The sequence below is a fragment of the Arvicanthis niloticus genome, chromosome 7, assembly GCF_011762505.2.
Source record: "Arvicanthis niloticus isolate mArvNil1 chromosome 7, mArvNil1.pat.X, whole genome shotgun sequence".
NCBI classification, from domain to species: domain Eukaryota; kingdom Metazoa; phylum Chordata; class Mammalia; order Rodentia; family Muridae; genus Arvicanthis; species Arvicanthis niloticus.
Genome location: NC_047664.1, coordinates 25,899,230 through 25,926,772, shown reverse-complemented (window position 1 = coordinate 25,926,772; position 27,543 = coordinate 25,899,230). Strand labels below are relative to the sequence as shown.

General features: G+C 38.7%; 1 protein-coding gene across 3 annotated transcripts; it reads left to right on the top strand.

The window, feature by feature from the left end:
* The first annotated feature begins 469 nt into the window (after window positions 1-469).
* Window positions 470-27,392, top strand: Vstm2a (V-set and transmembrane domain containing 2A). Of its 3 annotated transcripts, none has more exons than XM_034509304.2 (5): window positions 470-960; window positions 2,725-2,891; window positions 4,297-4,347; window positions 5,796-6,132; window positions 25,968-27,392. In XM_034509304.2, the coding sequence occupies exons 1-5, from the start codon at window positions 882-884 to the stop codon at window positions 26,042-26,044; spliced, it is 711 nt and encodes a 236-aa protein (XP_034365195.1). In that variant the 5' UTR covers window positions 470-881; the 3' UTR covers window positions 26,045-27,392. The 3 variants fall into 3 exon arrangements, with proteins under 3 accessions (XP_034365195.1, XP_034365194.1, XP_034365196.1); XM_034509303.2 differs by having other exon boundaries at window positions 480-960; window positions 26,090-27,392; XM_034509305.2 differs by lacking the exon at window positions 25,968-27,392 and adding an exon at window positions 25,830-25,960 and having other exon boundaries at window positions 481-960.
* Window positions 27,393-27,543: the final 151 nt, after the last annotated feature.

Below are 27,543 nucleotides of genomic sequence, written 5' to 3'. Positions count from 1 at the left end.
ATTCTCATAGAAGTCATAGGACTTCTGCACTTTCTGTGCCTTCCATTCGCCAGCTGGAGTGATCCAGTGCCTGCATGAATGGCCTCTCCTGGGTTGTAAGCTGCTCACAATACATTCTGGTAAAATAATAGCATAAGATCATTTTAGCTGGAGCAGTTAATAACTGGTTAAGCGCCCTTTTCCTCCGTGGGCTGTTTTCATCGCCCCAAAGCAGTCACTCCAACCCATCCCATTCCTCTTCCGTCTTTAACAATGCCTCAACTTCTTCCTGAAATTCCTAACTCCTACCCGAGACCAAACGCCAAGACCCTAAATCTGTCCTGCTCTCTTTGTACAAAGCCATCTGACCCAGCTAAGCCCGAGCTGACTAATGGAGGGTAAAGGCCGACTGGAGAGCAACGATCTAGCTGGGCCCCGCACCCCAACCCGGGCCGGCAGGTGCGCAGTCCCGGCGCTCAGAGAGTTAAAGGCATCATCGCAGCCATTAGAGGCAAAGTTGGGTTCCGCGCGAGCCCAGTCCGCACCGCCCCGCGCCCGCTCCACTCGCCGCGGGCTCGCTGGGCGTGGGGAGGGCGGCGAGCACGCAAGCCGAGCGACTGACGTGGGACGAGCTGCCAGGTAGCGGAAGCAGCCAGCCGCCGGCAGAGACACTTCACGGCGTGGCAGCCGGGGTCTGCGCCTGAAGCCTCCGGATCGCAGCCAGCTCAGTCTAACCCTCGCCAATCGCAATCCCCTGTGCCCAAGCCACTCTTCCCTGTGAGCGCCAGCATGCATGCAGTATCGCGCCCCGGGCTCTGAGAGCAGCCCACGGACACGCTTGCCTGCCTGTCTTTTTAGGTTTTGGGGCTCTGGGCTACACGGATGTGCCCCACTCCCTTGGCATGATGGGGATCTTTCTGGCGTCTGTTGGATTTATGTTCTTTTCCGTGTTGTATGTTCAACAAGGGCTTTCTTCTCAAGGTAAGTCGGTTGCTTGTAATGTGTTTGTGGTGATGCGTGTGTTTGCTGAACCAACTCGAAGAATGGAAAGACAGCTGGAGAGTGGCTCAAATCAAGCCGATAGTGGGTTTAGGTAGTATGAATAGTGTTCATTTGGGCTTTCTCCCCCAAAGTTTATTAATTGCAAGCAAGCCAGGTTTCCGAGAAAATCTAATAGAGGCCAGCCTGGCAATGGGTGAGTTCCTCAGTGAGCACATACACAGGTGTGTGTGTGTGTGTGTGTGTGTGTGTGTGTGTGTGTGTGTGTGTTCACTGTGCATGAACAAGGCAGGCACTCAGGAATACAGAATACAGAGCTGATGTTTGGAAGGGGCTTGCCCTTCTCCCTGGAGGCAGAAAGCTTTAGTCCCCTTCTCTTGTCTCTGTGACTTCTTCCCCATGTGTTTACCAGAGGACCCACAAGGAGCTATGAATTGCATCATAAGCAGCGGCAGCCTGCTGGGCCCAGTTGTTCAGGACTTTGCAGGCTGCAGTGGTTGCTTCAGCGCTATGATCAAATCACAGTTTTTGCCTCCTGAAGACTGCATCACTTCTGCAAACAGAAATACCCTAGTCCACTAGCCAATATAAGCAGAAAAGCCCTTTCAGACAGTCTGCCTTCTGAATAGTGTCCATTTCCTTGAAACATGAAATGTTCCCTTAATTATTGCTCAATTTGGCATTTCATAAAATAGTAAAGAGATATCCAGATTCACTATCTTTAAGATCTTTTCTCTTTGGAGAAAGTGGCCGTAATCATTCCTGCCAGCCTTTCAACCGTCCTTCTTTCTTTCATATGTGTGCCTGTGGTGGTCCCCTTCTCTCAGCCACAAATAAAAGGCTCCTTCTAGACAGCCATCAGGTCTTTGCAAAATGTCCCTTAGATAAGCTGAGAACAAGAAAAAAAAATCATCCCATGTTCAAAGAATCCCTCAAGGGAGGAAGGTACTTTATTTTTTGTGACTTTTACATGGATCTATTAATCTTACAAGCTGGCAGTGTGAAGGTTAGTTGCAAAGGGGCTAGACGGAGCCTCTGTGGTATCTTTCAAATAATCTCTGATCTGAACTAAACAGGGATGTATGATTTTTATGTCCCCTGACATATTGCAATTTACAATGGCTTGAAGGGAACAAACGTGAAGGTTAACTTGTGGAGATGAAACATATGCCTCTTAGATAGTGTGCAACTTGTTTCACTACTCCAGAACAAAATTGCTAACCACTGTTTTTGAGAGATTAAGAATGGGCATTTTGACATATACTTATGACCTACCTCTAACAGGAAACATCCCAGTTAGTCATAGATTGTTGAGAAAGTTAAGAATCTAGAGGCTTCCTCATAGATCAACTTGACAGATGGTCTAAATTGCACCTCCCTGGGTCTCTCAGTAAGTTTTAGGGAATGCTGCAATCTGACAAAAGATATTTGGATCTAACTCTGGGCAGCTTGGCTAGCAGAGAGAGCTATTGGCAAGCTCATTAACCTTTCCATTATCTGGACTTGATCAACAACAAAGTGATTTAGGCAGGATACCAAGAACAAGATATGCAGAGGCAGAGCAATGGGGATGGGGAGCCCCACAGGGATGTCATAAGGGCTTGTTATTGCTATTTTTATTTTCTTCTTTCAAGGCCCATGAAAAAGGAAGGCCAAATAAACAAAAACTTGTGTCGAGTTCTCCAGGAAAGAGATACTGGCAAAGCCGGTGTAGATACACCAAAACGATGCATTTCTGTCTTGCAGCAAAATTTACCGAGTTTCCGCGAAACGTGACTGCGACCGAAGGGCAAAATGTGGAGATGTCCTGTGCTTTCCAAAGCGGCTCTGCTTCGGTGTACCTGGAGATTCAGTGGTGGTTCCTTCGGGGACCAGAGGACCTGGAGCAAGGGACCGAGGCTGCAGGCTCGCAGGTAGCCATAGCTCAAAGCCCACAGAGGCCTGCATGTCACTTTCTGAGTTCTGTGCAGTTCTAATCAGCATCCAGGGCCCAAGTACTGCCCATGTGTCCAAGGGAACCTTACTTGCTCTGTGAGAGTGAGCAAGGCTGAATTTGTCCTAGTCACAGTAAGAAAAAAAACACCTAGGAAGTCGCAGGAGCAGAAGGAGACTTTCCCTATTTAGACTGGAATTAACCAGCTCTTAGTAACCAGTATTACGGAGCTGTCCAAACCCGCAATGTGTCTCTGATACAGCTCAGGACACTCTCCCATCCTCCACCAGCATTCTGATTTTTCCATTATCAAGGGTGGTGTTCCTCCTCTTCTCTCTGTTCTCTTCTAGACTCTCTCTCTCGTCTCTCTCTCTCTCTCTCTCTCTCTCTCTCTCTCTCTCTCTCTCTCTCTAGAAAGAGAGAGGCGGGCAGGGGGACGGAAGGAAGGCGGAGGGAGGGTGGGGGAGGAGAAAGAGGAGGGGAGGAAGAGATGGGGGTAAGCATCAGAAAATCAGGGAGAGGCCCTGGACTGGAGAGAAAAGTAGAGCAGGAGATGAGTAAAGGAGGAGGGAGAATGGAAGAAGAGGAGGAAGAAAAATCTAAAAACCAGCTAGAAGAGTCGTGGTAAGAACGGGAACCGGGAGGCCCAGGAAACTGAAGGGACTCAGAGCTGAGACCTCGAAGAGGAGAAAGTCTGTAGAAAAGAGCTGGGGACTGGTCAGCAGCGAGGGCAGAGACACAGAAATTCATCTGGAAAACTTCTACCCACACTCCTGTCCCCTCCTGGGTTCTCGGAACCCGCAGGCCACGCAGACTGAACTGCGAGGGACAAGACCTGGCAGCGCTGCGATGCTAGCACCGGGCCAGCCAAAGGGAGGAAAGCCTGCAGGGCTGCGGGGATCACAGGGACTCTCCGGAGTGTCTCTAGGAGAGAGGAAACCACCGCGGGGACCTCGGTTAGGCTTGAAGAGCACGGGAACCGCGACGACCACGGGAATGCTTGGGGACGACAGGAACTCTTTAGGGTGTCACTAGGGCAGAGGGGACCACGGAGGCCTTAGGGATTCTTGGGGAGAGCTGAGGTCGCAGTGATGCCTAGGGAAGACGTGGAGACCCCGGAGACTGCTTGGTATCTGGCTCGGGAACAGAGAAATTCGGGGATTGTTCCAGGGAGGGACGAGGGAAGCAGTCCAGCCGCTAGCCTGGCCTCGGGACTGAGTGCGGTTGGGACCTGGGTCGTTCTTCCGTCTCTTAAATTGCTTTGTCTGAAGCATTTCAAGAATGGAAGGCAGGGATCTTTTCTAGCTGTTGCTGCGCTGCGGTATCGTGGCGCCTGGGACTGAAGAACTCGGCCGAGGTTGAGCATTTGCACCCTTGTCCTACAGGTGGAGCTCTTACCCGACAGAGACCCGGACAACGACGGGACCAAGATTAGTGTGAGTGTCACAGGGACCAGCGACAGGGGGCACATTCTTTAGTAAACTGCCAAGCAGGCCTAAGATGGACCTTAGTAGAAAACAGATTTTAGATTTAAAACCGGTTAATTCACTGAACTTGAAGAGGTAATTTTACAAATTCAGACTGAGAGGCAGTTCTCTCTTATTTTACCTTATTAAATCCCTAAAAAGTGAGCCGAATTTAGAGTAAAATTGCACGTTTTAACTATGTAAATAATTACAAATTGGCTAGAGTATTATTTTGTTAGCTAATAGGATTATTGCACTGTTTTTATCTTAATCTTTTTCACGTTCGCCTAAAGGTAACAGTGAAGGTCTACAACATTTCAACATTGATAATTTTAATAATTCAAACTAATAGGAGTACCTACTCTTAATATAAAATAAAAATCTCAAGAAAACAAAAATGAAACCATCCACTAGGACTTTGAAATGTAATGAAACAGTGTAACTCAATTTGGATATCATTCATAATTAATGTAAAGTTTTTCTAAATATAGTTTTCAAACAAGTCATAAAAATATTAAACCAAAGCAAATATAAGTATACATCTGCTGCTAGCCCATACTAGCCTGGTGATAATATGAAGATATGGATTATTTGTAATAACTACAATAGCCATGGCTAGAATATCTTTCTTCATCATCCTTCATTTCTGTGTTTATAAAAAAACAATCAAATCCTTAAACCTGACATATGTAATATTTGAGTCTGTCAATCATGGGTTGACATAAAATATATATAAAATTTAACTCCTCTGATATATATATGAAATATATAGTATATATTCAATATTATACATTAGACATATGATCTTATTATTAATCTGGGTTAAAATTATTGGAGTGAATGGGGTTGACTTCAGTTTTGAAAATCAAATCAATGTTCAATTAACAGTATCGCAAGTTTATATAATGACTGAGCCTTTACTTCACATGCTTTATTGAATATCCTAAGCCCTGCTACTCTCTGTTAGTAGGCAATTGAGAAGAAAAATATTTCTAAGTCTATTAGTAGTGTCTTCAGTAAAGTGCACCCTCTTTTAAACTGTTATTACCTCTTTTTAAACTGTTATTATCCCCCACCTCTTGCCCCATATTTGAGGGAGTTGTCAAATAGCCGTACAGAAGAAAAATCTATGCAAAGATGAACTCCTTAGTCAATGTTTCATTCAGACGAGCCAACCGTGCAGAGACCAATCCCATGTTATGATAGTCTGGGAAATGAGACTAGAGCCACTGCTAAAATTGAGCTTATGGCCTCTCAAGTCTGTGGATGAGATTGCTCATAGAACAGAATGAACATGACCTTCAGGTTTGTGCTAGGAAGTTAGTCCCTTAAGTTTCCCAACATTTGCCAACTTAAAATGAAGTGTAGGAATAAAACCCTTTGATGTGAAGCTTTGTTTTTCACCTGCAATTTTTCAGACAGTGAAAGTCCAAGGCAATGATATCTCCCACAAGCTTCAGATTTCCAAAGTGAGAAAAAAGGATGAAGGCCTATATGAGTGCAGGGTGACTGACGCTAACTACGGGGAGCTTCAGGAACACAAGGCCCAGGCCTACCTGAAAGTCAATGCCAACAGCCATGCTCGGAGGATGCAAGCCTTTGAAGCCTCACCTATGTGGCTTCAAGACACGAAGCCTCGAAAGAACGCATCATCAGTGGTTCCCAGCAGCATGCACAGCTCTGCCAACCAGCGAATGCACTCCACCTCCAGCCCTCAAGCGGTAGCCAAAATCCCCAAGCAAAGTCCACAATCAGGTATGAGAACGCATTTTGAGCCTTTCATTTTATCACTCACAAACCTGCCACCAAAAGCTCAGTTCGGTAGCATAGAGAGATTAGTATTAGATGGCTTTTCAAATAGGAGGCTGAGTTCGATTGAAGTAAGGAGACATGAGCCATTGAGAGCAGGAGGCTGGCCGTTCAGGATGAGTTTACTCCATTAATCCCTGGCACTGTTTCATATCCAGGGATCTGAGAGCTGGACTCTTCTATCCTCCCCCTTCTTTCTGTATTTACACACTGGAAGAACAATAAATCACGTAATGCTGGCTACATTATAAATGCATGTTCATTTTCTCTACAGATTTATGTATCAATAATGACCCAAATTAAGAGGCTTTCACTTAATCAAATTGGAAATGAAAAAGGCTCACCATAATCATCCATATATTTAGTGACCTCTGGCTTTAAGCAGAGCTATTCTCCAAGGGCTTTTGATTTTGAAGGAGAAACTTCAGCTGCCTGAGATGAAATTGATGGTGATAATGGCAGGAAGTGAGGAGGGGGGCCAAGGAAGCAGTGCAGAGATAAAGCAGCTCCTACAAATGTGCCTCGGATGCCAATCTGGAAGCTTAGTCACACATCTCTCGAGTCAGCTGTGCAAGTTAAAGTAATTCTGAATGGCATTAACTTATGCAATTGTTCCACCATTGGAAACTCACTCTACTAACCTTGCTGTGGGATAAAGGCAGACTGGATTGAGCAGGCTTGTACGAGACCCCTGGCTGTCCTATTTTCTCAAACGCTTTGCCTACCATAGGATAAGGGGAGCACCCTGCTTACGCACATACCTGATGTACGTAGAATCACTTGTTGTGACGATTTATTGCACTTTTTTCCCACTTGCAATTTTTTCAGAAAGTGAAGTTCAAAGATAATAATAGCCACTAAAAGGTTCAGATTTCCAAAGTGGGGTTTATGCGACCAAGCCTTATAAAAGTTCAGTGACTGATACCAGCTAGAGGGAGCTACAACAACACAGGTCCAGGCCTACCTGAAGGTCATTAGCAATAGCCAATGCTTATCTCTAAATCCTAGCTTGTTAATATGTCTCAGAAATATATGTGCCAGGTCTGGGGCTGGGGGTATAGCTCAGTTTATTAATTTGTGAAAAGCCCTGGATTCAATCTCCAGCATCATAGGAAAAATCAATCAATCAATAAAAACTAATAAAATTATGTATGCCAACATGCATCTCCTCTTTATGGTTTTTGCTTGAATAGATGTGATGTAGATCCACCCGGGAGCTCAGATGGGGTCCTGGGCACATTCATTGCTTTAGGTGCTGATGAGAGTCCGGTTATGTTTTAATCACATTAACATAGCCATCTGCTGAATGATGGCTGAGCCTCTCTGAAAACCAGTTTTTCTGGCTTTGTTTATTTTTTTCTTGTGATCTCTTTTGTTTCCTGAATTCAACAACAAAGCCTGTAAAGCTAATAATGGTTTCATTGTGATGGTACATCAATGTCTATATCTCAATTCAATTTTTAACTATTATTTTCCAATGATTAAGTTGTGATCTTTTAATCTTCTTTTATCTTATAACCTCAAGAGGCTAAACTCTACCTGTAGAATTACAGCAGTCCTTGGCAGTCAATTTAAAATAAAATTAGTGAGAACTCTAAACCCTAAAAAGAAGTTATTAGCATATATAGAATATTCCAAGCTAGATACCATAAATCTGTGTGATAAAGTCAAATGGAGCAATTAGTCCATGTGAGAGACTAAAAAGAATGAAGTGTTCTCTTTCTAAAATATCCTATCCACTTTATAATATAAAATAATGTACTCTAAAAATATCTACTTTATTTTGCTATCTCTCTTTTGGAGCTGTAATGGGAACTAAATTATGAACTCAATATCTTTAAACAATTTTCAAGTAAAATTACTGCTCATTTTGTATAACCCCTTCATCCCTGTCCTTAACATAAAACTGTTTTTCCTAAAGGTTAAAGGAGAGAAGAGTGTTCTCTCCTGGAAACCTCTATCCAGTAAAAGCTTTGTGCCACTCCCTTCCTGGCTGCAGCAAAGACAAACCTAAAATTTCTCAAAACATTCAATTTTCATTCTTCTACCAGTGGATATGGGAAAATCTCCCATGCAGTTTTATCCACAGCCTCTAAATGTCTCGTTCGGAAGCCAAGGCTTTCCTGCCACTCTGGTGTGTTGTCATGTTTCATGCCTGTAAGATTGTCTTAACTGGGATGGATATTTACATATTATATACATTGCATTATACATGTGACATTCCTGTCCTCGTTATTAATTTTTCTCTGCAACTTTCACAATAGAGTCAAGTACAACTTATTGCAGTTCCTATTTATTTACTCATTTACCTTCCGTGTCTGGAAGGCATGACAAACCCAGGAATGCAAAAATGAAAGGCACACTTCCTCCCTCTACAGGATTTGTTTAGTTTCTCATTTGAAAACAAAACAAAACAAAAATCCATAGATTCCATGTAGTGTGCAGTTTTTATGGTGAAGACATAAAAATGAAAATCTTTCTGTGAGTGAAGAAGGTCCATGCTAGCGTCCATGCTAGCTCTTTATAGTTTATCAACTGCTACAGGGAGACTTACATCATCTGGCAGTGGTGCTCAGCCTTCCTAACGCTGCAGTCCTTTAATACAGACCGTCCTGTTGTGATGACACCCAGCCATAAATTATTTTGGTGCTACTTCATAACTAAATTTTGCTAATCTCATGAACTGTAATGTAAATAACTATTATGCAGACGATATCATTTTTGACCTCTGTGCAACTGTAGTTTGACTACTGGAGGGGTCACTACCCACAGGTTGAGAATTACTTTTTGATAGCATTATCATATTAACCTGTGCCCCAATAAACTGGTTTATTTGGCTCTTTATTTTTATTACACCCTTTGGCTTGACTATTTAGACTCACATGCTTAACTCTAAATTCATACAATTTTCCTGTCAAGTAATTCCTGTTTCTTTATGAAGGAAACATTAGCTAAAAATAACTTTAGATAAAAATCTTCAAATTGTGTTTAAAATTAATTTAACTCTAAAGAAAAATAACATGAAAAGGAAGAGGGAAAAGGTATCTTATAGCCTACCATAGAGCCTGTGACCTTCCATATTCCACCAAGGATAATAGTGTAACTAGTCCTTTTTTTTTTTTTTCCAAAAAACTAGTGACTATATTCTGTCCTTTCTTTCTTTCAATTATTTTTTCTCTTTATAAATCCTTTCATAAATGACAAACAGCTATAAATTCTTAACTTTTAGAATTATTTAAATTTTATTTTTATTTTATAACCAGAACTAAAACTGAAACAATAAAGAAAATATAATGCAAACAGATAGACAAAACTTTCTTATGATTTTTTTTTATCTTCAGTTCTATAAAGCCCTCTCCAGTTCTGTGTACCAGGGACAGAATTTGTTCATGTCAAACCTAGGTCTCCAATCATATTTTGTTCTGTTATGTTTTATTTTTATAGAACACAAAACTTGAAGAGAAAAAAATCCCATCAGATTCAATTCACGAGACAATCAGGGCATGGAAATAGAAGTTAAAGGAATCTTCTAATGATGTTCTGAGGAGGAAGAATGTCTTCCTCCCTCTCTGATGCAATAAAGGCTCCTCAGGAGAAGGAGCTCAGTAACAGGAGTGCAGTTTACTTCTTTCCAGCAGAGACAGTGAAGGAAGGATTCTCTGAGAGTAAAGTGGGAGACCACAATGTGAAATGTCATGGTGAAATCGTGTAACTAACTTTCCAGAAATTTGGAGACCTCTTCTATCTCCCTCCTACCTCTCCCATAGCCCTGAAGGATCAAGCTAACCTGTATTTGCTTCTGCTTCCTGTCTCCTTCATTCCTCATCTGCAGTCCTTCAAAGGCAAAAATTGTTTTACACTGAGCAAGTCTGCTTGTCTCCTTTCTTCTTTTTCCTTCTCGTTCACTGATCATTTCAACCCACCTGACAAGTAGAGAAATAACACCCCAAGGAAGCCATCCCTCGTCCCTCTGTTCTCACTGAGCAGAGCTAGCTCTCTGTGAGTGTTCACCCAGCTGAAACCAGTTGCTCCCAGAAGGGCAGTATCATGCCCTATCTTCCTCCTCGTGCCATAGGGTACTGCTTACTTCTTAATAGCACTGCTGATGTGTCTGTAAAGTCCCAGATGTCTACTGCACATTCTCGTATAACCTATCCTTTCCAACATCTAGGCAACACTGGTTTCCTTATCGTCCACTTCTGAGATTTTGACCTGTTGCATGTGAAGGCTGGTTCCCTGTTCTTTGCCTTTCTGTTTTATTTTCTCCTTGACATCAGTTTCTTCTATGATGATATTCTTCTCTCATTCATAGCTTCTTGACCCTGTCCAGTATTTGACTGCTAATTTCCTTAGAAAATGATTCCATTCACATTTCTCCTAATTTCCTTCAGAAGATCCAGACTAAGATTCAGAATTGTCCTTTTAAACATCTCCGAATGTGGGTACTCAAAACCTTCTGGCAAACATAAGACAGGAGCACATTTGTTGGTACTCCCCTACTAAGAAGTAGTCTGTTTTCCTTCTTGAGTTTTAGGTGGCCTGGGACCATATGACTAATAAAGGTTGAGAAAGTTAGGAAATTCCAATTCTAAGCTTTACAAGAACTCAAAGGTATCCTTACATCTTGGAGTCCAATGACCATGAGGAAGCCATTTTGAACACCCATCATTCCCAGCAAGCATCTAACCCCAGCCCCAATTTCATCTCCTACAAGCTTTGCCTAGCTTGGTCCAGACAACATTCAGAGCAGTAAGAGAGAATAATGAATTTCCATTTTTCAAGTACTGAATAAGCAGTACTTCCACAGCAGTAGATAATACCTGAAGTAGACCACTAAACTCAGATGTTTAGAGTTATATGTTTTTATCGGAGCTTTCTCACTAAAAACAACAACAACAAAATGCTCGCTGTCCTGTTTCTGAATATCCAATAGTATCATCATGAAGACAGATCCTGTGGAAACTCTGAAATGTCTTATCTTTCCCTCTTTCAGTTGCCAACTCAGTTAGTCATTTTGTTCCGTAATGTTCTTCCACGCAAAAAACTGCATTTTTTATATTCTACAAACAGTTTAATTCTGAACATAATCACTCTTTACTTTCCTTATCCTAAATCTTTAAACATCCTTTGTGTTTCAATTTCAACGTCAGGAATATATCACAACTGCCCATGTGTTATTTCCTAAAAGCCATCATTCCTACCAAAAAAGAAAGAAAGAAAAAAAAAAGAAAACAGAAAAGTAAGAAAGAAGAAACAAAGAGCCCACCATCAATTTTATAAACTCTTTTTCTTTATTCATAATCCTGGCCCTTATTTTTCCTGCTTAGTATTTCTTGAGTGTTTTCATGTACTGTTTTGCTTCTATAACCCTACAAATATTTTTTCCTGTGCGGTCTTTCTGTGCTTGTGAATTCCTATTCATGTTAACCCTTTATACTGCTCTCTCCTGCTCCCTGATCAGGAAATAAAATCCATTATTTCTTCAGCCAGATTTTCTTCATCAGTTTGGTCATACCTGCTTTGAAGCCAGTGTTGTACTTTGTGTTGTGAGAAATACCTCTTTTAACTCTCCAAACCTCCTGTTCAGGCCAACTAAAACTGGTGCCACACTAACGATTCCTTTGTAACAGACAGTAGATATTGCAAGAAATTAAGAGGGCTCTACACACCTAGAAGAAGTGAATATTTATGCCACAATCCCCTAAATGATGTAAACTACTAACACCAATTCTTGAAGTGAATCCTGCACTCTCTCTGTGCAAGATCCCATGGGAGAGCATGCGTCATGTTTCTATGCTAACATTCTATTTAGAAGAGAGAGAGAGAGAGAGAGAGAGAGAGAGAGAGAGAGAGAGAGAGAGAGACATCTGTGTGTTTGTAAACTATGAGAATGACTGGTTTTCAAAAGTCATTTGGAACAAGAAAAGAATCAGAAGTCTATTCGCGAGGGGGCCAGCACCTCAAAATACTCATGGAGACTTTCTATGCCTACTGTATTTTTCTAATGTTGAGAAGGACTTGCAAAGCTTTTTTCTTCACTCCAGGGATGAACAGCTGGAAGTGCAGAAAGCTGGCAATGGTTGAGGATGCCTTTAGTCTTGTTGCTATATGTGGAGCCTCTAGTCACTCAGTGGGAACGCTGGTTCCCTGAACTCTGAAACATGATTTTTGTTTTTCTACCATGATATTATCCTTAAGAGCTGAGAGTCAGCTGCTGCGAAAGCTGCCAGAAGCCCAGGGCTCACTGGAGCTCCTCGGCTGCTGATAAACATGGCAGCTCTCCAAGAGTGGCTAGGTACAAAAGTCCTTAAATCAGAATTTCAGAGTAATTGAAAAAAATGGGCCGAGGAGTTGAGGGCATTTCGTAAAGAGTGATGTGATATATAAGTAAGTGCTGTTCCACACTGAAGTACGGAGCCATCACACAACTCAGATGTTAATGTTGATATTTAGGATAAGTTAATTTGGTCATTGTCATTCCATCAACTAAAAGGCAGCTGTGTAAATGGATAGTCAGTGAATAAGGAGAAAAACAAGATGAGAGGCAATGACTTGTATACCACAGGCCAAAGCATCTGCCAGAGCTGCTAGAATAGGAATTATGGAGATTAGGAATCCAGACTCATTAACTTTTCCAGAAACCATTAGCCAATTGTACTAACGGAAGCTCGCAATCGTCTTCCTGAATAGGTTTCTCAGTTCACAGTGAAGGTCCACTGGTGATTTTTAAGCCACCTGCTCCACAAAGCAGAATCTGTCAGTTCTGTAGACTGGGTCTCCACTGGTGTGTCTTGTGATAGGCCTTGGAATTTTAAGAGCTGCTGCTATACTATGAACATCTTACTGGATAGCTGACAAAGGGTGAGGAAGCTACAAAACATGCTCTACCCTATGGGTCAAAAGAGCACACATCTTGAAAGAGAAATAAAAGGCAGAATTCCTTCTCCAAGAAATATTGCTGGCATGGAGAGGAAGATAATCTATAGCTAGTGCATGTCTCAGCTGAGAAGGGCAGCGGGATGAACTCCTTGTCCTGCCTCTGGTGACAGCAGAGTAATAAAGTACAACAGTAAGGAACATGGAGCCATGATCAAACATGTATAGCTCTGTGGTTCTACTTCTCCCTTCTCTGACAGGGAACTAAAGCACAATCCTCAGACTTCTGAGAATTATGTATTAAAGACTTGTCACTCCATAACATCTTAATAGTAAATGGTAACCAGTTGCAACATAAGCACAGCTCTCATTGCACACACTTGCATGCCATTACCAGCACAAAATGATGAGACTACCCTTGTTCATCCTAATCTGTAAGGGATGCATTTTAGGACCCATGAAATTTAAGATAACAGGAACCCTACAGGAACCCTGATTTTGTGTACATGCTGATAACACAATTTAAACTATAAATAAGGCATAGGAAAAAATTAGCAAAGACAATCACAAACTTAGAGAACTATTTAGAAAGCTAAGGCAATGTGGTCTCTTTAGAAAGAATCAAGACAAATTTTTTTTAGCATTTTTTATTTATTTTTATTTTATGTATATGGGTATTTTGACTACATATATTTCTATGTAACACATGGATGCAATACCTGAAGAGGCTATACAGGGGCATTGGATTCCCTAGAACTGGAATTTCAGATGTTTTTGAGCTGCTGTGTGGATGCTGGAAATCAAACCCTGATGCTTTTAACCACTGAGCTACCTCTCCAGACACATAAGGCAAATACAATTTTTGGAGAACAGTTGACCTTAGACAACTTAGATGGAGAAATAGAAAACTATAGATTAAGAGGAAGACTATAAATGGCTGGGTCTACCTGTTGTATGAGGCAGATATTTCCCTTCGGAGGCATGGAGATGTGATAAGTTAAAGTCTTCTTAGTGTGTCACTTGTCGTTTCAAAGCTTTTTCCCCCTTCTGTCACAGCACCATTAACAAGTGGTAGGTTTCCATCTAGAACATATCATATTGGCCAGCAGCTATTTTGCTAAAGGTTGTAATTAGATCCTTAATGTAAAGTGCAATACAATTTCAGAGAATTTTAAGAAATGGATCTGAATGAGCAGCAAGGCTTTGAAAGCTGTACGTATATAGACCTTCTGTCATCTAAATTAGATTCAAGCCTTCAAAAATGTCTTTTTAAATTTTAAATAATTAGAAATACAGCTGAAATATACAGAAATGAATATATTTTCAAAAGTTTAACAGTCAAGAAAAGGTTACATAGGAAAATAAAAATGGTAAGGCCAATAGTGAAAGATGATGAAAGTCTAGTTTGCAATCCCAGGTGGATGCAGACTGATTCCTTGACTCTCACTGTCTACAGCCCTTTGATAGTGGGTGAGCCTCCCTGAGAATCACTCTGAACTTCAGAAATGCTTTTGTCATAAAAACTGATATGACAAGGCTCATGCCCCAGGTCATTTCTCAGCTTTGAATAAAATTGTGGATTGTAAACATCTAACAAGCAAACCTAGCATGTAGGTGAGGTCAGTACTCCCTACCCTCTTCTTTAGGCTTCCCAAAAGCTTGTATCTAATGTGCATCTTTTAACCCTCAAGAGACTTGAAACCTAGGGAGTGGGGATGTCTAGTGCTGTGGAGTGGGGGGTGGGGACATTCTCTTGGAGACAAGAAGTTGGGGGAGGTATGGGATATGGAACAATCAGAGGCTGACCAGGACAGGGTTAAAAACTAGACTGTAAAAAAAGATTAAAGAATAAAAATAATTAAATTAAATTAAATTTAAAAAGAGGAAATCAAACTAACACAAATGCAAGTAGAGGGAACAAAGATTGGGAAATTCTGAAATCATGTGAAATGATGTAAGTTAGAAACAAAAATAGAGGAGAAATTAAAAGAGGCAAAAAAAAAAAAAAAAAAAAAAAAACCAACCCATTTTGCCACAATTTTAGGATCTATTTCCAAATGAAAATAAAATAAAAAAATATAAAGGTCAAATAAAAACTCTGAGGCTCTGAAATAGTTAGCAGGTGAAAATGACATTTTACTGTAAGTAATTTAAATGTTTAATAAAATTTAGTGGAAACTTGAAACAATGCAGAAGGTTATATTTTTGTATAACTCTTAGGAAATGAGGTAAGCATGCCAATAGTAAAATGTACTGTGATTATGTAAGCTACTCAGCAGGGGAATAATGTGCTATGGATAAGAACTAAACTAATGTACAAACTCAGTTCAACCCTGTACCTAAGTACAATACCCAGAAAGGAAAAACTCAGAACATAATGGAGAATCCTCAATTGTACTCAAAAGGAAAAAAATGTAAAAATGTCAGTTTTGCAAAGATAATAAATAACATGTCACATACATGTGAATGGAGCAACTTACTGAGATAATTTAAAGCTGAATAAATAAACACTCTGTGCATTTAGATGACTAGACCCAGCACTGCAATTGGCAGACTCTGCAGTTATCCATATGTTTAACGAAGTTAAAATCCTAAGTAATTTTCTAAAATTTGACAGACATGATTGTGGCAACTGCTGCCTACAATCGTGAGATTAAAGTCCCAATGAATTCAGTGTCCTAGCACTCTGCACTGGGAAAGAACAACTCTTCCCAAGTACAATTTGACTTGACAGGGAAGGTCAAATGTGGGGCTTTAGATTTGTGTCCTCTGAAATTGTACTTGTGAGAAGTAAGTTCTAGATCAGTAGTAAATCAGATGTCAACTGCTAACCATTCATACCCATGACAGGTTTTCTTTTTTTTTTTTTCTTTATTTTTTATTGGATATTTCATTTACATTTCAGATGCCATTCCCTTTCCCCATTTTTCCTCCCTAGAAAACCTCTATCCCATCCCCACTCCTCCTTTTTGCTTTTATACATTTTTCTAAATGTTAATCAAGGGCTTTGTAAGTTTGGTAATGCTCAATAACAAGATGCCCATACAATTAGAAGTGTAACCCAATACCCAACCTAGATATATCAACTGTCTTTGACTGGTGGAGACACACGAACATCTGCCTCCATGTTCTCCCCTCCTCTATCTATCTATCTATCTATCTATCTATCTATCCATCTATCTATCTCTCATCTCCTAGCTCCTCCTCTCCTTCTCCTCTTCCTCTCCTTACTTCTCCCACCTTAGCTCCTCCTACATACCACCCTTCCTGTTAAAATAAAACTTTTCTCTCAAAATACAATTAGAACATAACTGTACCAATTTGTGTTAGTAAGGTACAAGATAGACCTAATACCCAGTCCATCATTTTGTTGACTAACCAGAACCTCTGTCATCTCTCCTAACTAAGAGACTTAGTTCTTAACCTGGCTTTTTTCTTGGCTTTAGAATGAATGTCAGCTGAAAACCATCCTCTCAAATCTTTTCTCTCAAAGTAAATAGCCGGGATTGGCTATGAGACTTTAAGTCTTCAACCCCCATGACAGGTTTTTTTATCAAATGCATAGTGACTAAAACCACAGAAGTCAACTGATGAATATATTAAAGTATATATTAAATATTATGAAGCTTCTAAACTATATTTTATAGAAAATTTAATGACAATAGAAAGATTCAATGTAATATATATACATGTATATGTCTATATATACATATATATGTATGTATGTATGTATGTATGTATACACATATGTTTGTGTGTTTGATATATATATACAAACTCCAGGGTACAAAACCCTTAAATGACACCATATCATATGCAAAACTTTAAATCAATTTGATCTATGTGTTAGCATTTCTTCTAGGCTCCACCCAACAGTTACCTAGGAACTGCCAGGTAGGAGTCTGACTTGCTATAAAAGGATTGCTTGGTCTCCCTCCCCAACTTCCCCCCTCTGGCCTCTCTCGCCCTCCTTCTCCCTTCTCTTTCCACGTGTTCTCTCTCTCTCTCTCTCTCTCTCTCTCTCTCTCTCTCTCTCTCTCTCTCTCTCTCTCTTTCTCTCTCTCTGTCTTTACTCCATTCTCAACCCCCTTACCCCATCCCAAAATAAACTTCATTTCATACAAGACCCGTCTTGTGGCTGGTGCCTAGGGGGAGAGAGGAGAGTCTCAGCATAGGTCCACTAAGGCACCCCCTCTCTCTGTATCAAACTGCATTTTATAAAACATCACTATGTCTCTAGAAAATTAATAAAATGATACATAAAAATATACATTAAAAAGTCAAGATGTTAATATTTGATGTTTGTATTTATACTGTCAGTATAATAACTTGCTACTTTGCTATAACTAAAAAAAACCAATGTAATGATTAAACTGTGTGTGGTGAAAAAATAAAAGTAGGCATCTCATGACAGTGCCATAAGAGAAGTAAAAAAAGAGAAGCTATCTGACATCGAGCTCATGACAAAATTAAAATAGATGCATATTATATATGTTCACATGTTTATAATGAGGAACTGTTATGAAAGTATTATACTGAAAATTTCATGTAGGATATAAAGTTAGAAATATATCTACATGCATATATGCGACACCATACTTTCTGGACCCTGAGTAGAAAATTTGTCTATCAAATTATTGTTTCTAAGCAGAAAGATTTGAGCCTGATGAATTTGTAAGTCACGCACACATAATAGCCATAAATAAAATATGCAGTATTTTGCCCTCTCAATGAAGTGGTTCAACCTCACAATTCAAAGAAATATTAAGAAGATGGGTGAAGTGTCAACACTGGAAATGTCAAATGAATTCATACACAGACGATTTATAAACAAGGGGCATTAGTATTTAATTTGACTATTTCACAGTCTCTGCATTTGACCCAAACATAATGTGAAACCAGAATTTCCAAGTCCTGGTTTCATTAAGCAGACAATTATGGAATTATTGGGAAGGTAAAGACAGAAGGTGAAATTAAATGAGACAATTTTATCTTCAAAGACATAAACATTTTAGTGAACATTAAATAATTTAGTCAGATACTCTAAAAGTTTGCTATGTAAAGGTATACGTAAAGCTGTGACAGAATCTATGGTAACATCAGTTCATTTCTTTTATCCTTTAGATATCTTATGAACAAATATGCAAAAGCATCTTTTGTAGCCAATTGTAAAATATTTCATTTATAACATTTCTGATCAAACAAGTTCATGTGGTTTGAAGGCGACTTTGCCATTTTTAGCCTTAATTAATGTGGAAAGATGCTGCATTAAAGGAGCAATCAATAGAATTACAACTATTAAATATAGTAAAAATAACTACAGAATTTGAAAACTCTATTTCAAACCATCTAAAATATTACAGAAAATTTAGGGCTATGAATTACATCTTGGTGCTTTTAAAGATATTGTGGTCCTTCACAACGTTTAACTAATATAATTAGGGTAAGAAGAATGTTTAGGATTTGAAGATTTATGTTTTAATTTATCTGAGTGAAAACCATCAGGATACATCATTGTTAAAAAAAGATCCATACATTTTTATATAAATTGGCTAATATTTAAGAAAATAGCTTCAGGCCACTTATATAATAATGGCCAGAGAATATTGGAAAATAGCAAGTGGACCACTCTTCATTACAGGCTTAATGATAAAAACCACACTGGTATTTCAAGTGATACTTACTGACAAGTTGTATCTAGAAGGTTAGAGGAACATGCTCTGGTACTCGGTTTTGTTGATCCTTTGATTTGCATGCTTTGAAAAGGAGACATTTTTAAAAAGTATTCACATTAGAATCTCTATTTAATGATGATAGCTAAGAAGATAATCTCTGTTATATGAATACCTTTTAAAACATCTTAATTCAGAAGCATTTGAAACCGCTAGATTAGTAAAAAGGGTAAAAACTATAGCACTAAGCTAATAAAAGCATGCACAGAATCTTACCCCTTTGCTTTATGTTGAACAACTGTATTGTTAAGGTCACAACAGTGGTTTCTTTATCTGGGTGGCATTCAGTGCTCCAATAGCTGCCACCTCACAAACACAAATGTGCTAAACAGCAAAGGCTAAATTTTAAGTTGTGTGAAATTATCATTTTTCAAATCATGGTGACACCATTTCAATTTAAGAATCATCGTGAAACTTGAAGTTGTGTCTTGACAGCTGCTGCTCTTCTTCCTTTCATCCCTTCATCCTGAATTCCTCCATTGTCTTTTTTTTTTTTTTTAAGAACATGACATATTTCCCTTTGTAACTAAGGAATTTGCCATGATGGCCTCGAGGACTGAGGTCTATACAAACACAAGAAATGAATGAGAAGTTTTTTATTTTACCAGTTAGTAAGTAATACCTAAATATCTGTGCTGACTTGTACTTCATCAGTGCAGGTATCATTACAACACATTTCTGTGACTGCTACATTCAACAGTTCTAGCTGTGGTACACTTTGTATTGGCTTCCTAACTCAGTCTGTCTTCATGCTGCTCTTAGGTAGGTAGAGCATGTGCAGAGCTCCTGTCATCACACTCCAGTGCCATTGTCCTCCCAGTGTCTTCTTCATTCCCCAATTACATAACTCCACAGTTAAATATAGAGCTATTTAATATTATCAGTGTAGGAAAATCACATGTGTAAAATTTGATTATTCAGAGTCTGAATTGATAGCTAATTTCACTTTACTTGAAGATTTGTTAACTAATAATAAATGCATACATGTAGAAAATCTATGAATACCTAGTTTAAGCACACTAGCAGCATTTACTCATATTCCAAGATATTTAGGATCAATTATATGTAGTTCTTACTTAGGCATTAGAATTGTTATTAAAGTGTGATATTCAAATGTCCTTTTATTTGGAACCTTCTATTTATCTACCAACTCTTATTCTTCTTGCTTCTGTTTTGTAAAAGCCACTCATATTCCCTTCTATTTTTAGCTGTCAGACTTGACAAAGTTTAAATTTGAAGGGTATGAAGAATTACTAGATGAAAGAATGGGAGTGCATTAACTGGTAACATCTGAGTTCTAAAGTTAACATAACCTGGATTTGGAACTCGATGATGCTACCAGATAAATAAATCTGAACAAATTGCATAAACCCTCCTTTTAAAAAAAGGTCTATGGCTAGTTCACAGATCACTTCCAGAGGTCAAAGTGCCCACGAAATATTAGCTTGTCCTGTCATAATTCATTATGTCATGTACAAGATCAAAAAGACCAGGTTTACTTGGATAGAGATATCATTATGAACACATCTTTAGTTAAGATGCCCTATAATGGCAGGCTGGAAGTGGCTCAGTAAGTGAATACTTCCATGCAAGTGTAAGGAGCTGAGTTCAGGACTGGGGAAATGGCTGAGTGGAGAGCAGTGCTTCCCATGCATAAAGACCATTATTTGAATCCTTAGTATCCATGTAAGTGTCAGGCAGAACGTGAAGGCCTCTTTTAATCCCAACACATTAGAATTAAAGACAGAAAAAACTTGTGTCTAAATGACAAGGCACTTGGATAATACCCTGATCACTACAGAATTTCCAGACTTTCTCTTTGCTAAAATCAGGCACTACAAAGTTTAGGTATCTATATTCTAAGGAAGACTGAATCTGTAATAGAAATGTTGCTTCCTTTCAGCTAAGATCATAGTACATCTTTTATAATGTTCGTGTATGTATCCATTTTCTGCCATGTGTGTGTATGTATGTGTGTGCATGTGTATGTCATATGCACATGAACACACATACATATAAATCATATGCCTATGCCTATGCATATACATATATGTGTGTATGTATGTATGTATGTATGTATGTATGTAGGCCAGAGGTCGACACTGGGCATATTCCTCAATCACTTTCCACATTGTATATTGAGCCAAGGTCTCTCTGATGCACTGATTCATCTTGTCATTTAGACATGGAATGGAGGGACGATTAAACTTTCTCTTTGATCCACAGTAGAAAGCTCTCTAATTAAAAGAGGCTGTGATTTGCCAACCAAAGAAAAGCAAGAAAAGAATCTTAAGTGGCTAACATGCCAGGACACAGCAAAGTCAGTAATTTAAGTATTAAGTCAAAATGATGCTCACTTCATCATAAAAGCTAAATTTCTCAAAGAAATTGTCACTGGACCCTTAGGATTTTTAATAAAAGGCTATCATTCTTAAAAATATTCTAGGATAAAATCATACTGTTATTTGATCTTTCCCCTCAGTAGTGATTTATTACAAGCTAGCTGGAATAAAATTGTCTTCAAAAGTTAGCTCAATTTATTTATTTATTTATTTTTTACCACAGTCAGTTTCACTTCTTAAAACTGACATCTGTAGTAAAGAAAAGTATGTCAGAGGGACTTGCCTTCTCTGGGGCTATAAGAACATAGAGACAAAGACTTCTCAGACAACAAAATATCAGACTATTGCTACATTTATCTTGGAGGAATTCTGGTCATACGATGAGTATCTCTGATATGTATTCTTGTAAAATTAATATTTGACAATCTGACTAGTGGAGCCACACAGGCAGAAAATATCTTTCTCCTTTTTTTTCTTGTTCTTGTTTATGATATTAGGTGGTCAGGGAGAAGAGGAGAAAGTTCTCGGGCAGCACACCTGGAATGTCTAATAGACACTTTCAATAGAGATGCTTCGTGTTCCTACGCCAAGTAAAAGTCATATGTGCATAGAAAAGTAATGCATAAAAATATTCTGAGTCAAAAGAAGGTGGATATTTAAATAAGCTTTGCATGAGTTAGAGTTTAAAGTACTTCTTTTCACTTCTCACTTGGTCATTCTCACTAGGTTTCACTGCTCCTGGTGATAGCTATTCCCAGCCACAAGCTTTGTTATCTCTTTCATCACCATGGCTAACTAATAAAGACATAGACAGCACTTAACCTATCTTTTTTTTTTTTTTTTGTCTTGGGTAAAAACTTAAAAAAAAAAAAAAAAGAAAAAAGAAATTCTTAGCCATGTTATGTCCAAATAATGATGAACCCGCATCTCACTCAAACACTAAAGAGCCTTTGGGGAAACTTTAAACTCTAAAAGTTTATGTTTTGAAAAGTTCAAAACACTGTGGCACGTGCTATCTGAAACATGATACATCTCTAGCTAAAGTTCACTTGGACATGGGGATGTTTCCAAATCCAGCATGTACCAAGTCACAGCAAAAAATAAAACGTATGTGAAATAGTTTTCTCTTCCGGGCATGCTCTTCAAATGATGCCCTAACAAAGATGAAGCCCGTGAAGCACTGTCACTGCCCCTGAGCTCAGTCAGGAGCTTGTTGGGGCTTTTAGTTGGCTCTATCTATTCAGGCTTTTTGTCTATGCTTTTGTCCTATTCTATTTTCTTTGTATCTCTGACTGAGTGACTTTCTGTCCCTGAGGATTGTATTCCTAATCTGTCCATTAAGCATCTAAGGAATAAGACTCTGTCTATAAATGTTTACTGTATTGATATATACTAGATCCCCCGTACATCTTTCCTACTTTGCAGATCACAAGCATAGCTTGTGCAGTCCAAATGAATGCTAAATGAAAAGTATTGTGTGGGGCGGGGAGCTAAATTATTCCATCTAGCAGAGGAGACAGGCAAGGAGTAAGAGGAAAGAAACAATTTAGCTGCTGGCACAGACTCAAGAAATAAGGGGAAGATGGAGTATGAGCCTCTCTGTTGATGACCTGGGACAGAGCATAGCTGTTGCAACAGATAATATCAGAAGGCTGTGTAATACATACCATTTCTGGCTCAGTTGAGGAAGTTGCCAAGTCTTGACTGTTGAGCTTGAGTTATTTTTTAATTTATCTAAAAATAAACAAGTAAACTTCTATTGTATTATGTGATGATGAGAATGATGATGATAAAGGAATTGCTAAAACTTCTCTTCATGGCTTCTTGGTAAGACTCATTTCTCACACTCAAGAGGATTGCAAGATTGTTTACATCTTTAGAGACAATGCAAAAGCCATGAGGCCTCAAAGAAATGAGAGCTAGGCTTCTGCATTTCACAGACTTTTGAAATGTCTTAGACACCTCTTTCCTACTTACAATAGAGAAAATACCTACACCAGCTTGCACAGACATGGGGATAACACCCGAACATGCCATAGAAACATAATTAAAGACTGTGGAGGGTGGGGAAGGTGTCATTATTGGCTAGCTACAAGCCAAGTGGCATAACTTTTGAACCTGGAAAAAAGTTCCTTGTCAGAGCTGGCCTCTCTCAGCTCAGACATACTACCTGCACATTTTCTTCCAACAATTACATAATAACACCTCTCCTCTTCACAGAGTTTTTTATATTAGAGACAAAAGTAAAGTTTAAAGGCCAGATAGATAGATAGATAGATAGATAGATAGATAGATAGATAGATAAACAACATGCTTAACAACTGCTTAAACAAATTCAGTTCATTATTTTTAATGGATCACTGGTGTAGTCAATGAGGTAACATATAAATAAAATTAATTTCAAACCATGTTAACTATGTGAGGAGATGAGAGAAGCAGAATCAAAATAATGGCAAGGTTCAGAGGAAACAATGTCCCATCCTCTGGAGAAAAAAAAAAAGATACAATGTATAGCAGTCATCTGAGGGCAATGATTACTTAAATGTATAATTATTTAAGACAAGTAATAGGTTACATGGTTGGCCTGGGAATAGAGGAAAGAACACAAAATGAAAGAAGGCAAGCCAATGTATTCTAAAGCAGATCTGGCTTAATACTGTGAAAAAAGCCAAAAAGAAAACATTTATAATGCATGCATAGTTAGGGTAATTTTAGAAGACATATAATAAATAAGTGTCTCATTTGAAATCTCAGAAGTGAACAACAATAGAAGTTGGTGCAGAACTGACTACAGCTTGACTTACTGTCCCACAAAGTGAAATGTTTCTGTATGGGAAAATGAGAAAAGTACCTGAGGGGTTGCTGGGTTTTTTCTTGACAAAACAAAATATAAAACAAACAAAAAACAATACTTTTAATATTTATATGTAATAAACAAGAGTATGTTGGCTGACAATATTGTGTTCTGAAAACAGTATGAATCTTAATGAAAACAGTGATTTTTGGTAACTTGGTTCAATTATATAACACAGATTGCAGCAGTTTAGAGCCTTGAATTTCATTGAGGAGTCCATCTCCACACAAGGCACAAAAAGAAGTGAAAAGCACTCTGTGATGTGATGAAACAGGATGTAGAATTTGCCACGTAGAACAAAGTTTTAGGAGTGTGCTGCAGAAATAAATTCATCGAATGTGCTAGCAAACTCAAACAACTAGAGTGGATGAAAGATTCCAACCCGGGAAAAAAAAGCAAGTGCTGTGTTTCAGTGGTGGATCAAAAGGCAATTCAAATTTCCAGTGGCTTTTAAATATTTTCAACCATGTAAGACTGGTTTATTTATTTCCCATTAAAACATTCATGTAAATTATGCTTTAACTTGCACATGCTAGCCATATGACAGGAAAGGCTGAGTCTAAATGAAGCAGCTGTTTTTTATTAATGTGTTAGAGGGATAATGGGACAAATATCTACTAGAAATGGTAGAGCTAAGAAAAGGAGCATCAGAAAACAGCAAATTCAGTTAGAACCCAACATCTAGCTCTCATCCTGGGAAGGGAACTGCTGTTTCACAAAAATACCTCCTGGAGTGAATCCTTTTTTCAAGATGTGCTACTTCCATTATTTTTCAAACTTCTCTTGGTTGCATATATATTTGTGTCCAATCAACTGCAATCAGCTATTTAGAGAACTGTTTGTAATTTGTCATCTCCTTTCTGTCAAATATATTTCTTCAAAATCTACCATGAATACACAGTTGCAAGCAGTTAGTGAATTAGAATACATGTTTTTTTTTTTTTTTCTTGCATGATCTCTGTACTTAGAGCCACATAGGGAATAATAACTTTTGGGTCTCTGAACTTTTTCACACAAGTTGGACACAGAACACTTGCAGAGCCTCCAGTCCTTAGGGTGATAGAAGGAGATACTTGGTCCTATACACAAGCCACCATCTAGACAAGCAAATCAGAGTCAGCATCAGAGAAGCTTGACAAAAACTCAGAAATGTGGGTCTTTCAATGGGCCATTCCAAAGCCCAGCATGCTCACTCAGCAACAGCTCTTAGACTGCATCAATTTCAGTCATTACAATTAAAGAACAAATGGGTTTTCACTGAAATGTTGAAAAAATTTGAATTCTCACCCTTTTCCAATTCCTTATAACCATTCTCCAACTAAACAAACAAAGAAGAAAACATGTTTTTTGTCCCTTGTCATTCTAACAATCATATGTCATTTAAGCTAAAAATTGACTGGGTAATAAAGGAAGAATTGCAATGATACAATTTAAGACCCGCTTTATCACACACAACTAGTTGCAGAGCTTTTACTGACAGCACTAGCTCTACCCTCGACTTGAGGGATAAAGCTTGAGAAAGGTCATACTCTGAAAGCTGTCACCAAGAAGCTATAGACTCCACCACAGTCCTCAGCACTGATCAGCGCAGTGCTCTTAAACTTTGGATTTCCCCTGCACTTTCACACGAACACACTAGTGAACTAGAGAGTGTGCTCTCAGGGACAAGGGTAGGAATAACCAAATGGCCATAAAAAGTGATACTCACACAATTTCTTAAGGGAAAAGTGTTTGGATTCGTTCGTTCTCAGAGTTCCCAGCCGCGGGATGGCATTGTTTGAAAACAGACACCATCAGCTTCTTGGGACTGAAATGTTTTGTATGTGTTGTTGTTTGCAGTGCATGCCAAGACATTCATGAGCACCAGAGCCAAGCTGGCGAGCTAATTAAATATATATATGTATATGTTTAAAACAGCCTAATAAGGAGCATTGGAAATCTTCAAGATGAGCGAATATCTTATAACTTCTTCCGCAGGTGCGAGGATAGCTACAAGCCATGGACTTTCTGTCCTGCTTCTTGTTTGTGGCTTTGTGAAGGGTGCTTTGCTTTGATCTAAAGTGCTGACTTTTTTCCAATATCACTTTCTCTTCTTAAAGCAAAGAGCAAATCGCCTGTAAAATCTACGGAGCGGACAGCAAAGTTGACCCTAAACTCCAAGCACCATTCTACACCCCTGTACTCTAGTTATCTACACAAGGAGCATCAGCTTCCGGAAGCATAAGTGAAGACACTATCACACGCTTTATTGATAACATTTTCTTTGGGAAGTTGCTGGTCTTTTATTTCAAGAGAATTAATGTGAAGTGATAGGACGTTTTCTGATTACAAGATCAATTTTTTTCTTTTATTTCAACAAATAAAGCCTGCATTTCACTGACTGCTCGGGAGTTGGCCTGAATGACATCAGTATACTAAATATTCCCATGGATCCCACCAATTTCCTACCAAGGGACACCTAATCTGGAAGAAGCAAACAAGCCTAAGAAACACAAACTGTCTTCAAATAGCACCCCAGCTGGGGAACAAAACAAAAAGCAAAATGCTGAAAAAGGGCAAACCAACAACAGACAACTTAATTTTACATATGGAATAATCAAAGTTTTTCACTTCCTTTTTGCCCCATGGAATTTATCTTGGAGTTTCCTTTTTCCTCGACTGCCATTTTTGTTCAATGGTAGAAAGTGCCAACTATGGCCAATCCTTGTCAATCCTGGGAGGTTTATATTCATACATATTGAGTGTGGTATATTTCAATGTACTTTAATTCATTTTGCAGTTTCTGTGTATGCAAACCTGGCAAATTCTGTAAATTGCTTATAGTATGTGTGATATGACTTCAAGGTAGATAGGCTATGATGCTCATGCAAGCTGACTTTCTTCATTCTATATACAAATATATACATGAGCATATATTAGGCCACTGACTTCTTTTCCTAAAGCATTATTTTTTATTTGTAACTCATGTATCGTGTGAATTTTGTAGTATATTTCTCTGTTCCACTGGTTTGACAGCTATAGTTTGTCTCTGTTGTCCTCTGCTTCCTTCTGGAAATATTTAAAATTGTGTATGTCTCTGATAAATGAATTAATTTTGTTGTGTGTATGCTATGTTGGAATTTGCTGTATTCTTTCACACATGTGTGTCTTATGGTTTGGGGATCTTGAGTCTGAAGAATGCATACCTGGTTTTTGACAGATTTCCTCATGTTATCAATATTCTATCTCAGAGAAAGAAAGAGACCAAGTGGGAAAACTAAGAAGACATTTTTGACTCCCCAAGAACCTGGAAGAGCACTTCACACTCTAACTAAATAATGTTGCTTCCTTTGTTCTTCAAGAAGTTCCTTGTAGCTTTGTCATTCTGTTATTTGCTGCTAATTATATTTTAATGTCTACTAATTAAAAATTAAAATGTGATTGTTGGCTGAATACAATATGCAAATGACTGCAAAGCCCATACTGAAGAAGATAGGTGTTTAATCTTCACTCAATAATTATAATTTTAAATATTCCATCGTTATTTTTTTGACTTTATGGTATTTTGTTTAGA

Bases quoted from the DNA above. Each gene is read 5' to 3' on its own strand.
- Vstm2a (XM_034509303.2), top strand. From the start codon at position 882: ATGATGGGGATCTTTCTGGCGTCTGTTGGATTTATGTTCTTTTCCGTG. The intron at 961-2,724 runs GTAAGTCGGTTG...TCTGTCTTGCAG, and splicing joins ACAAGGGCTTTCTTCTCAAG to CAAAATTTACCGAGTTTCCG. The intron at 4,348-5,795 runs GTGAGTGTCACA...GCAATTTTTCAG, and splicing joins ACGACGGGACCAAGATTAGT to ACAGTGAAAGTCCAAGGCAA.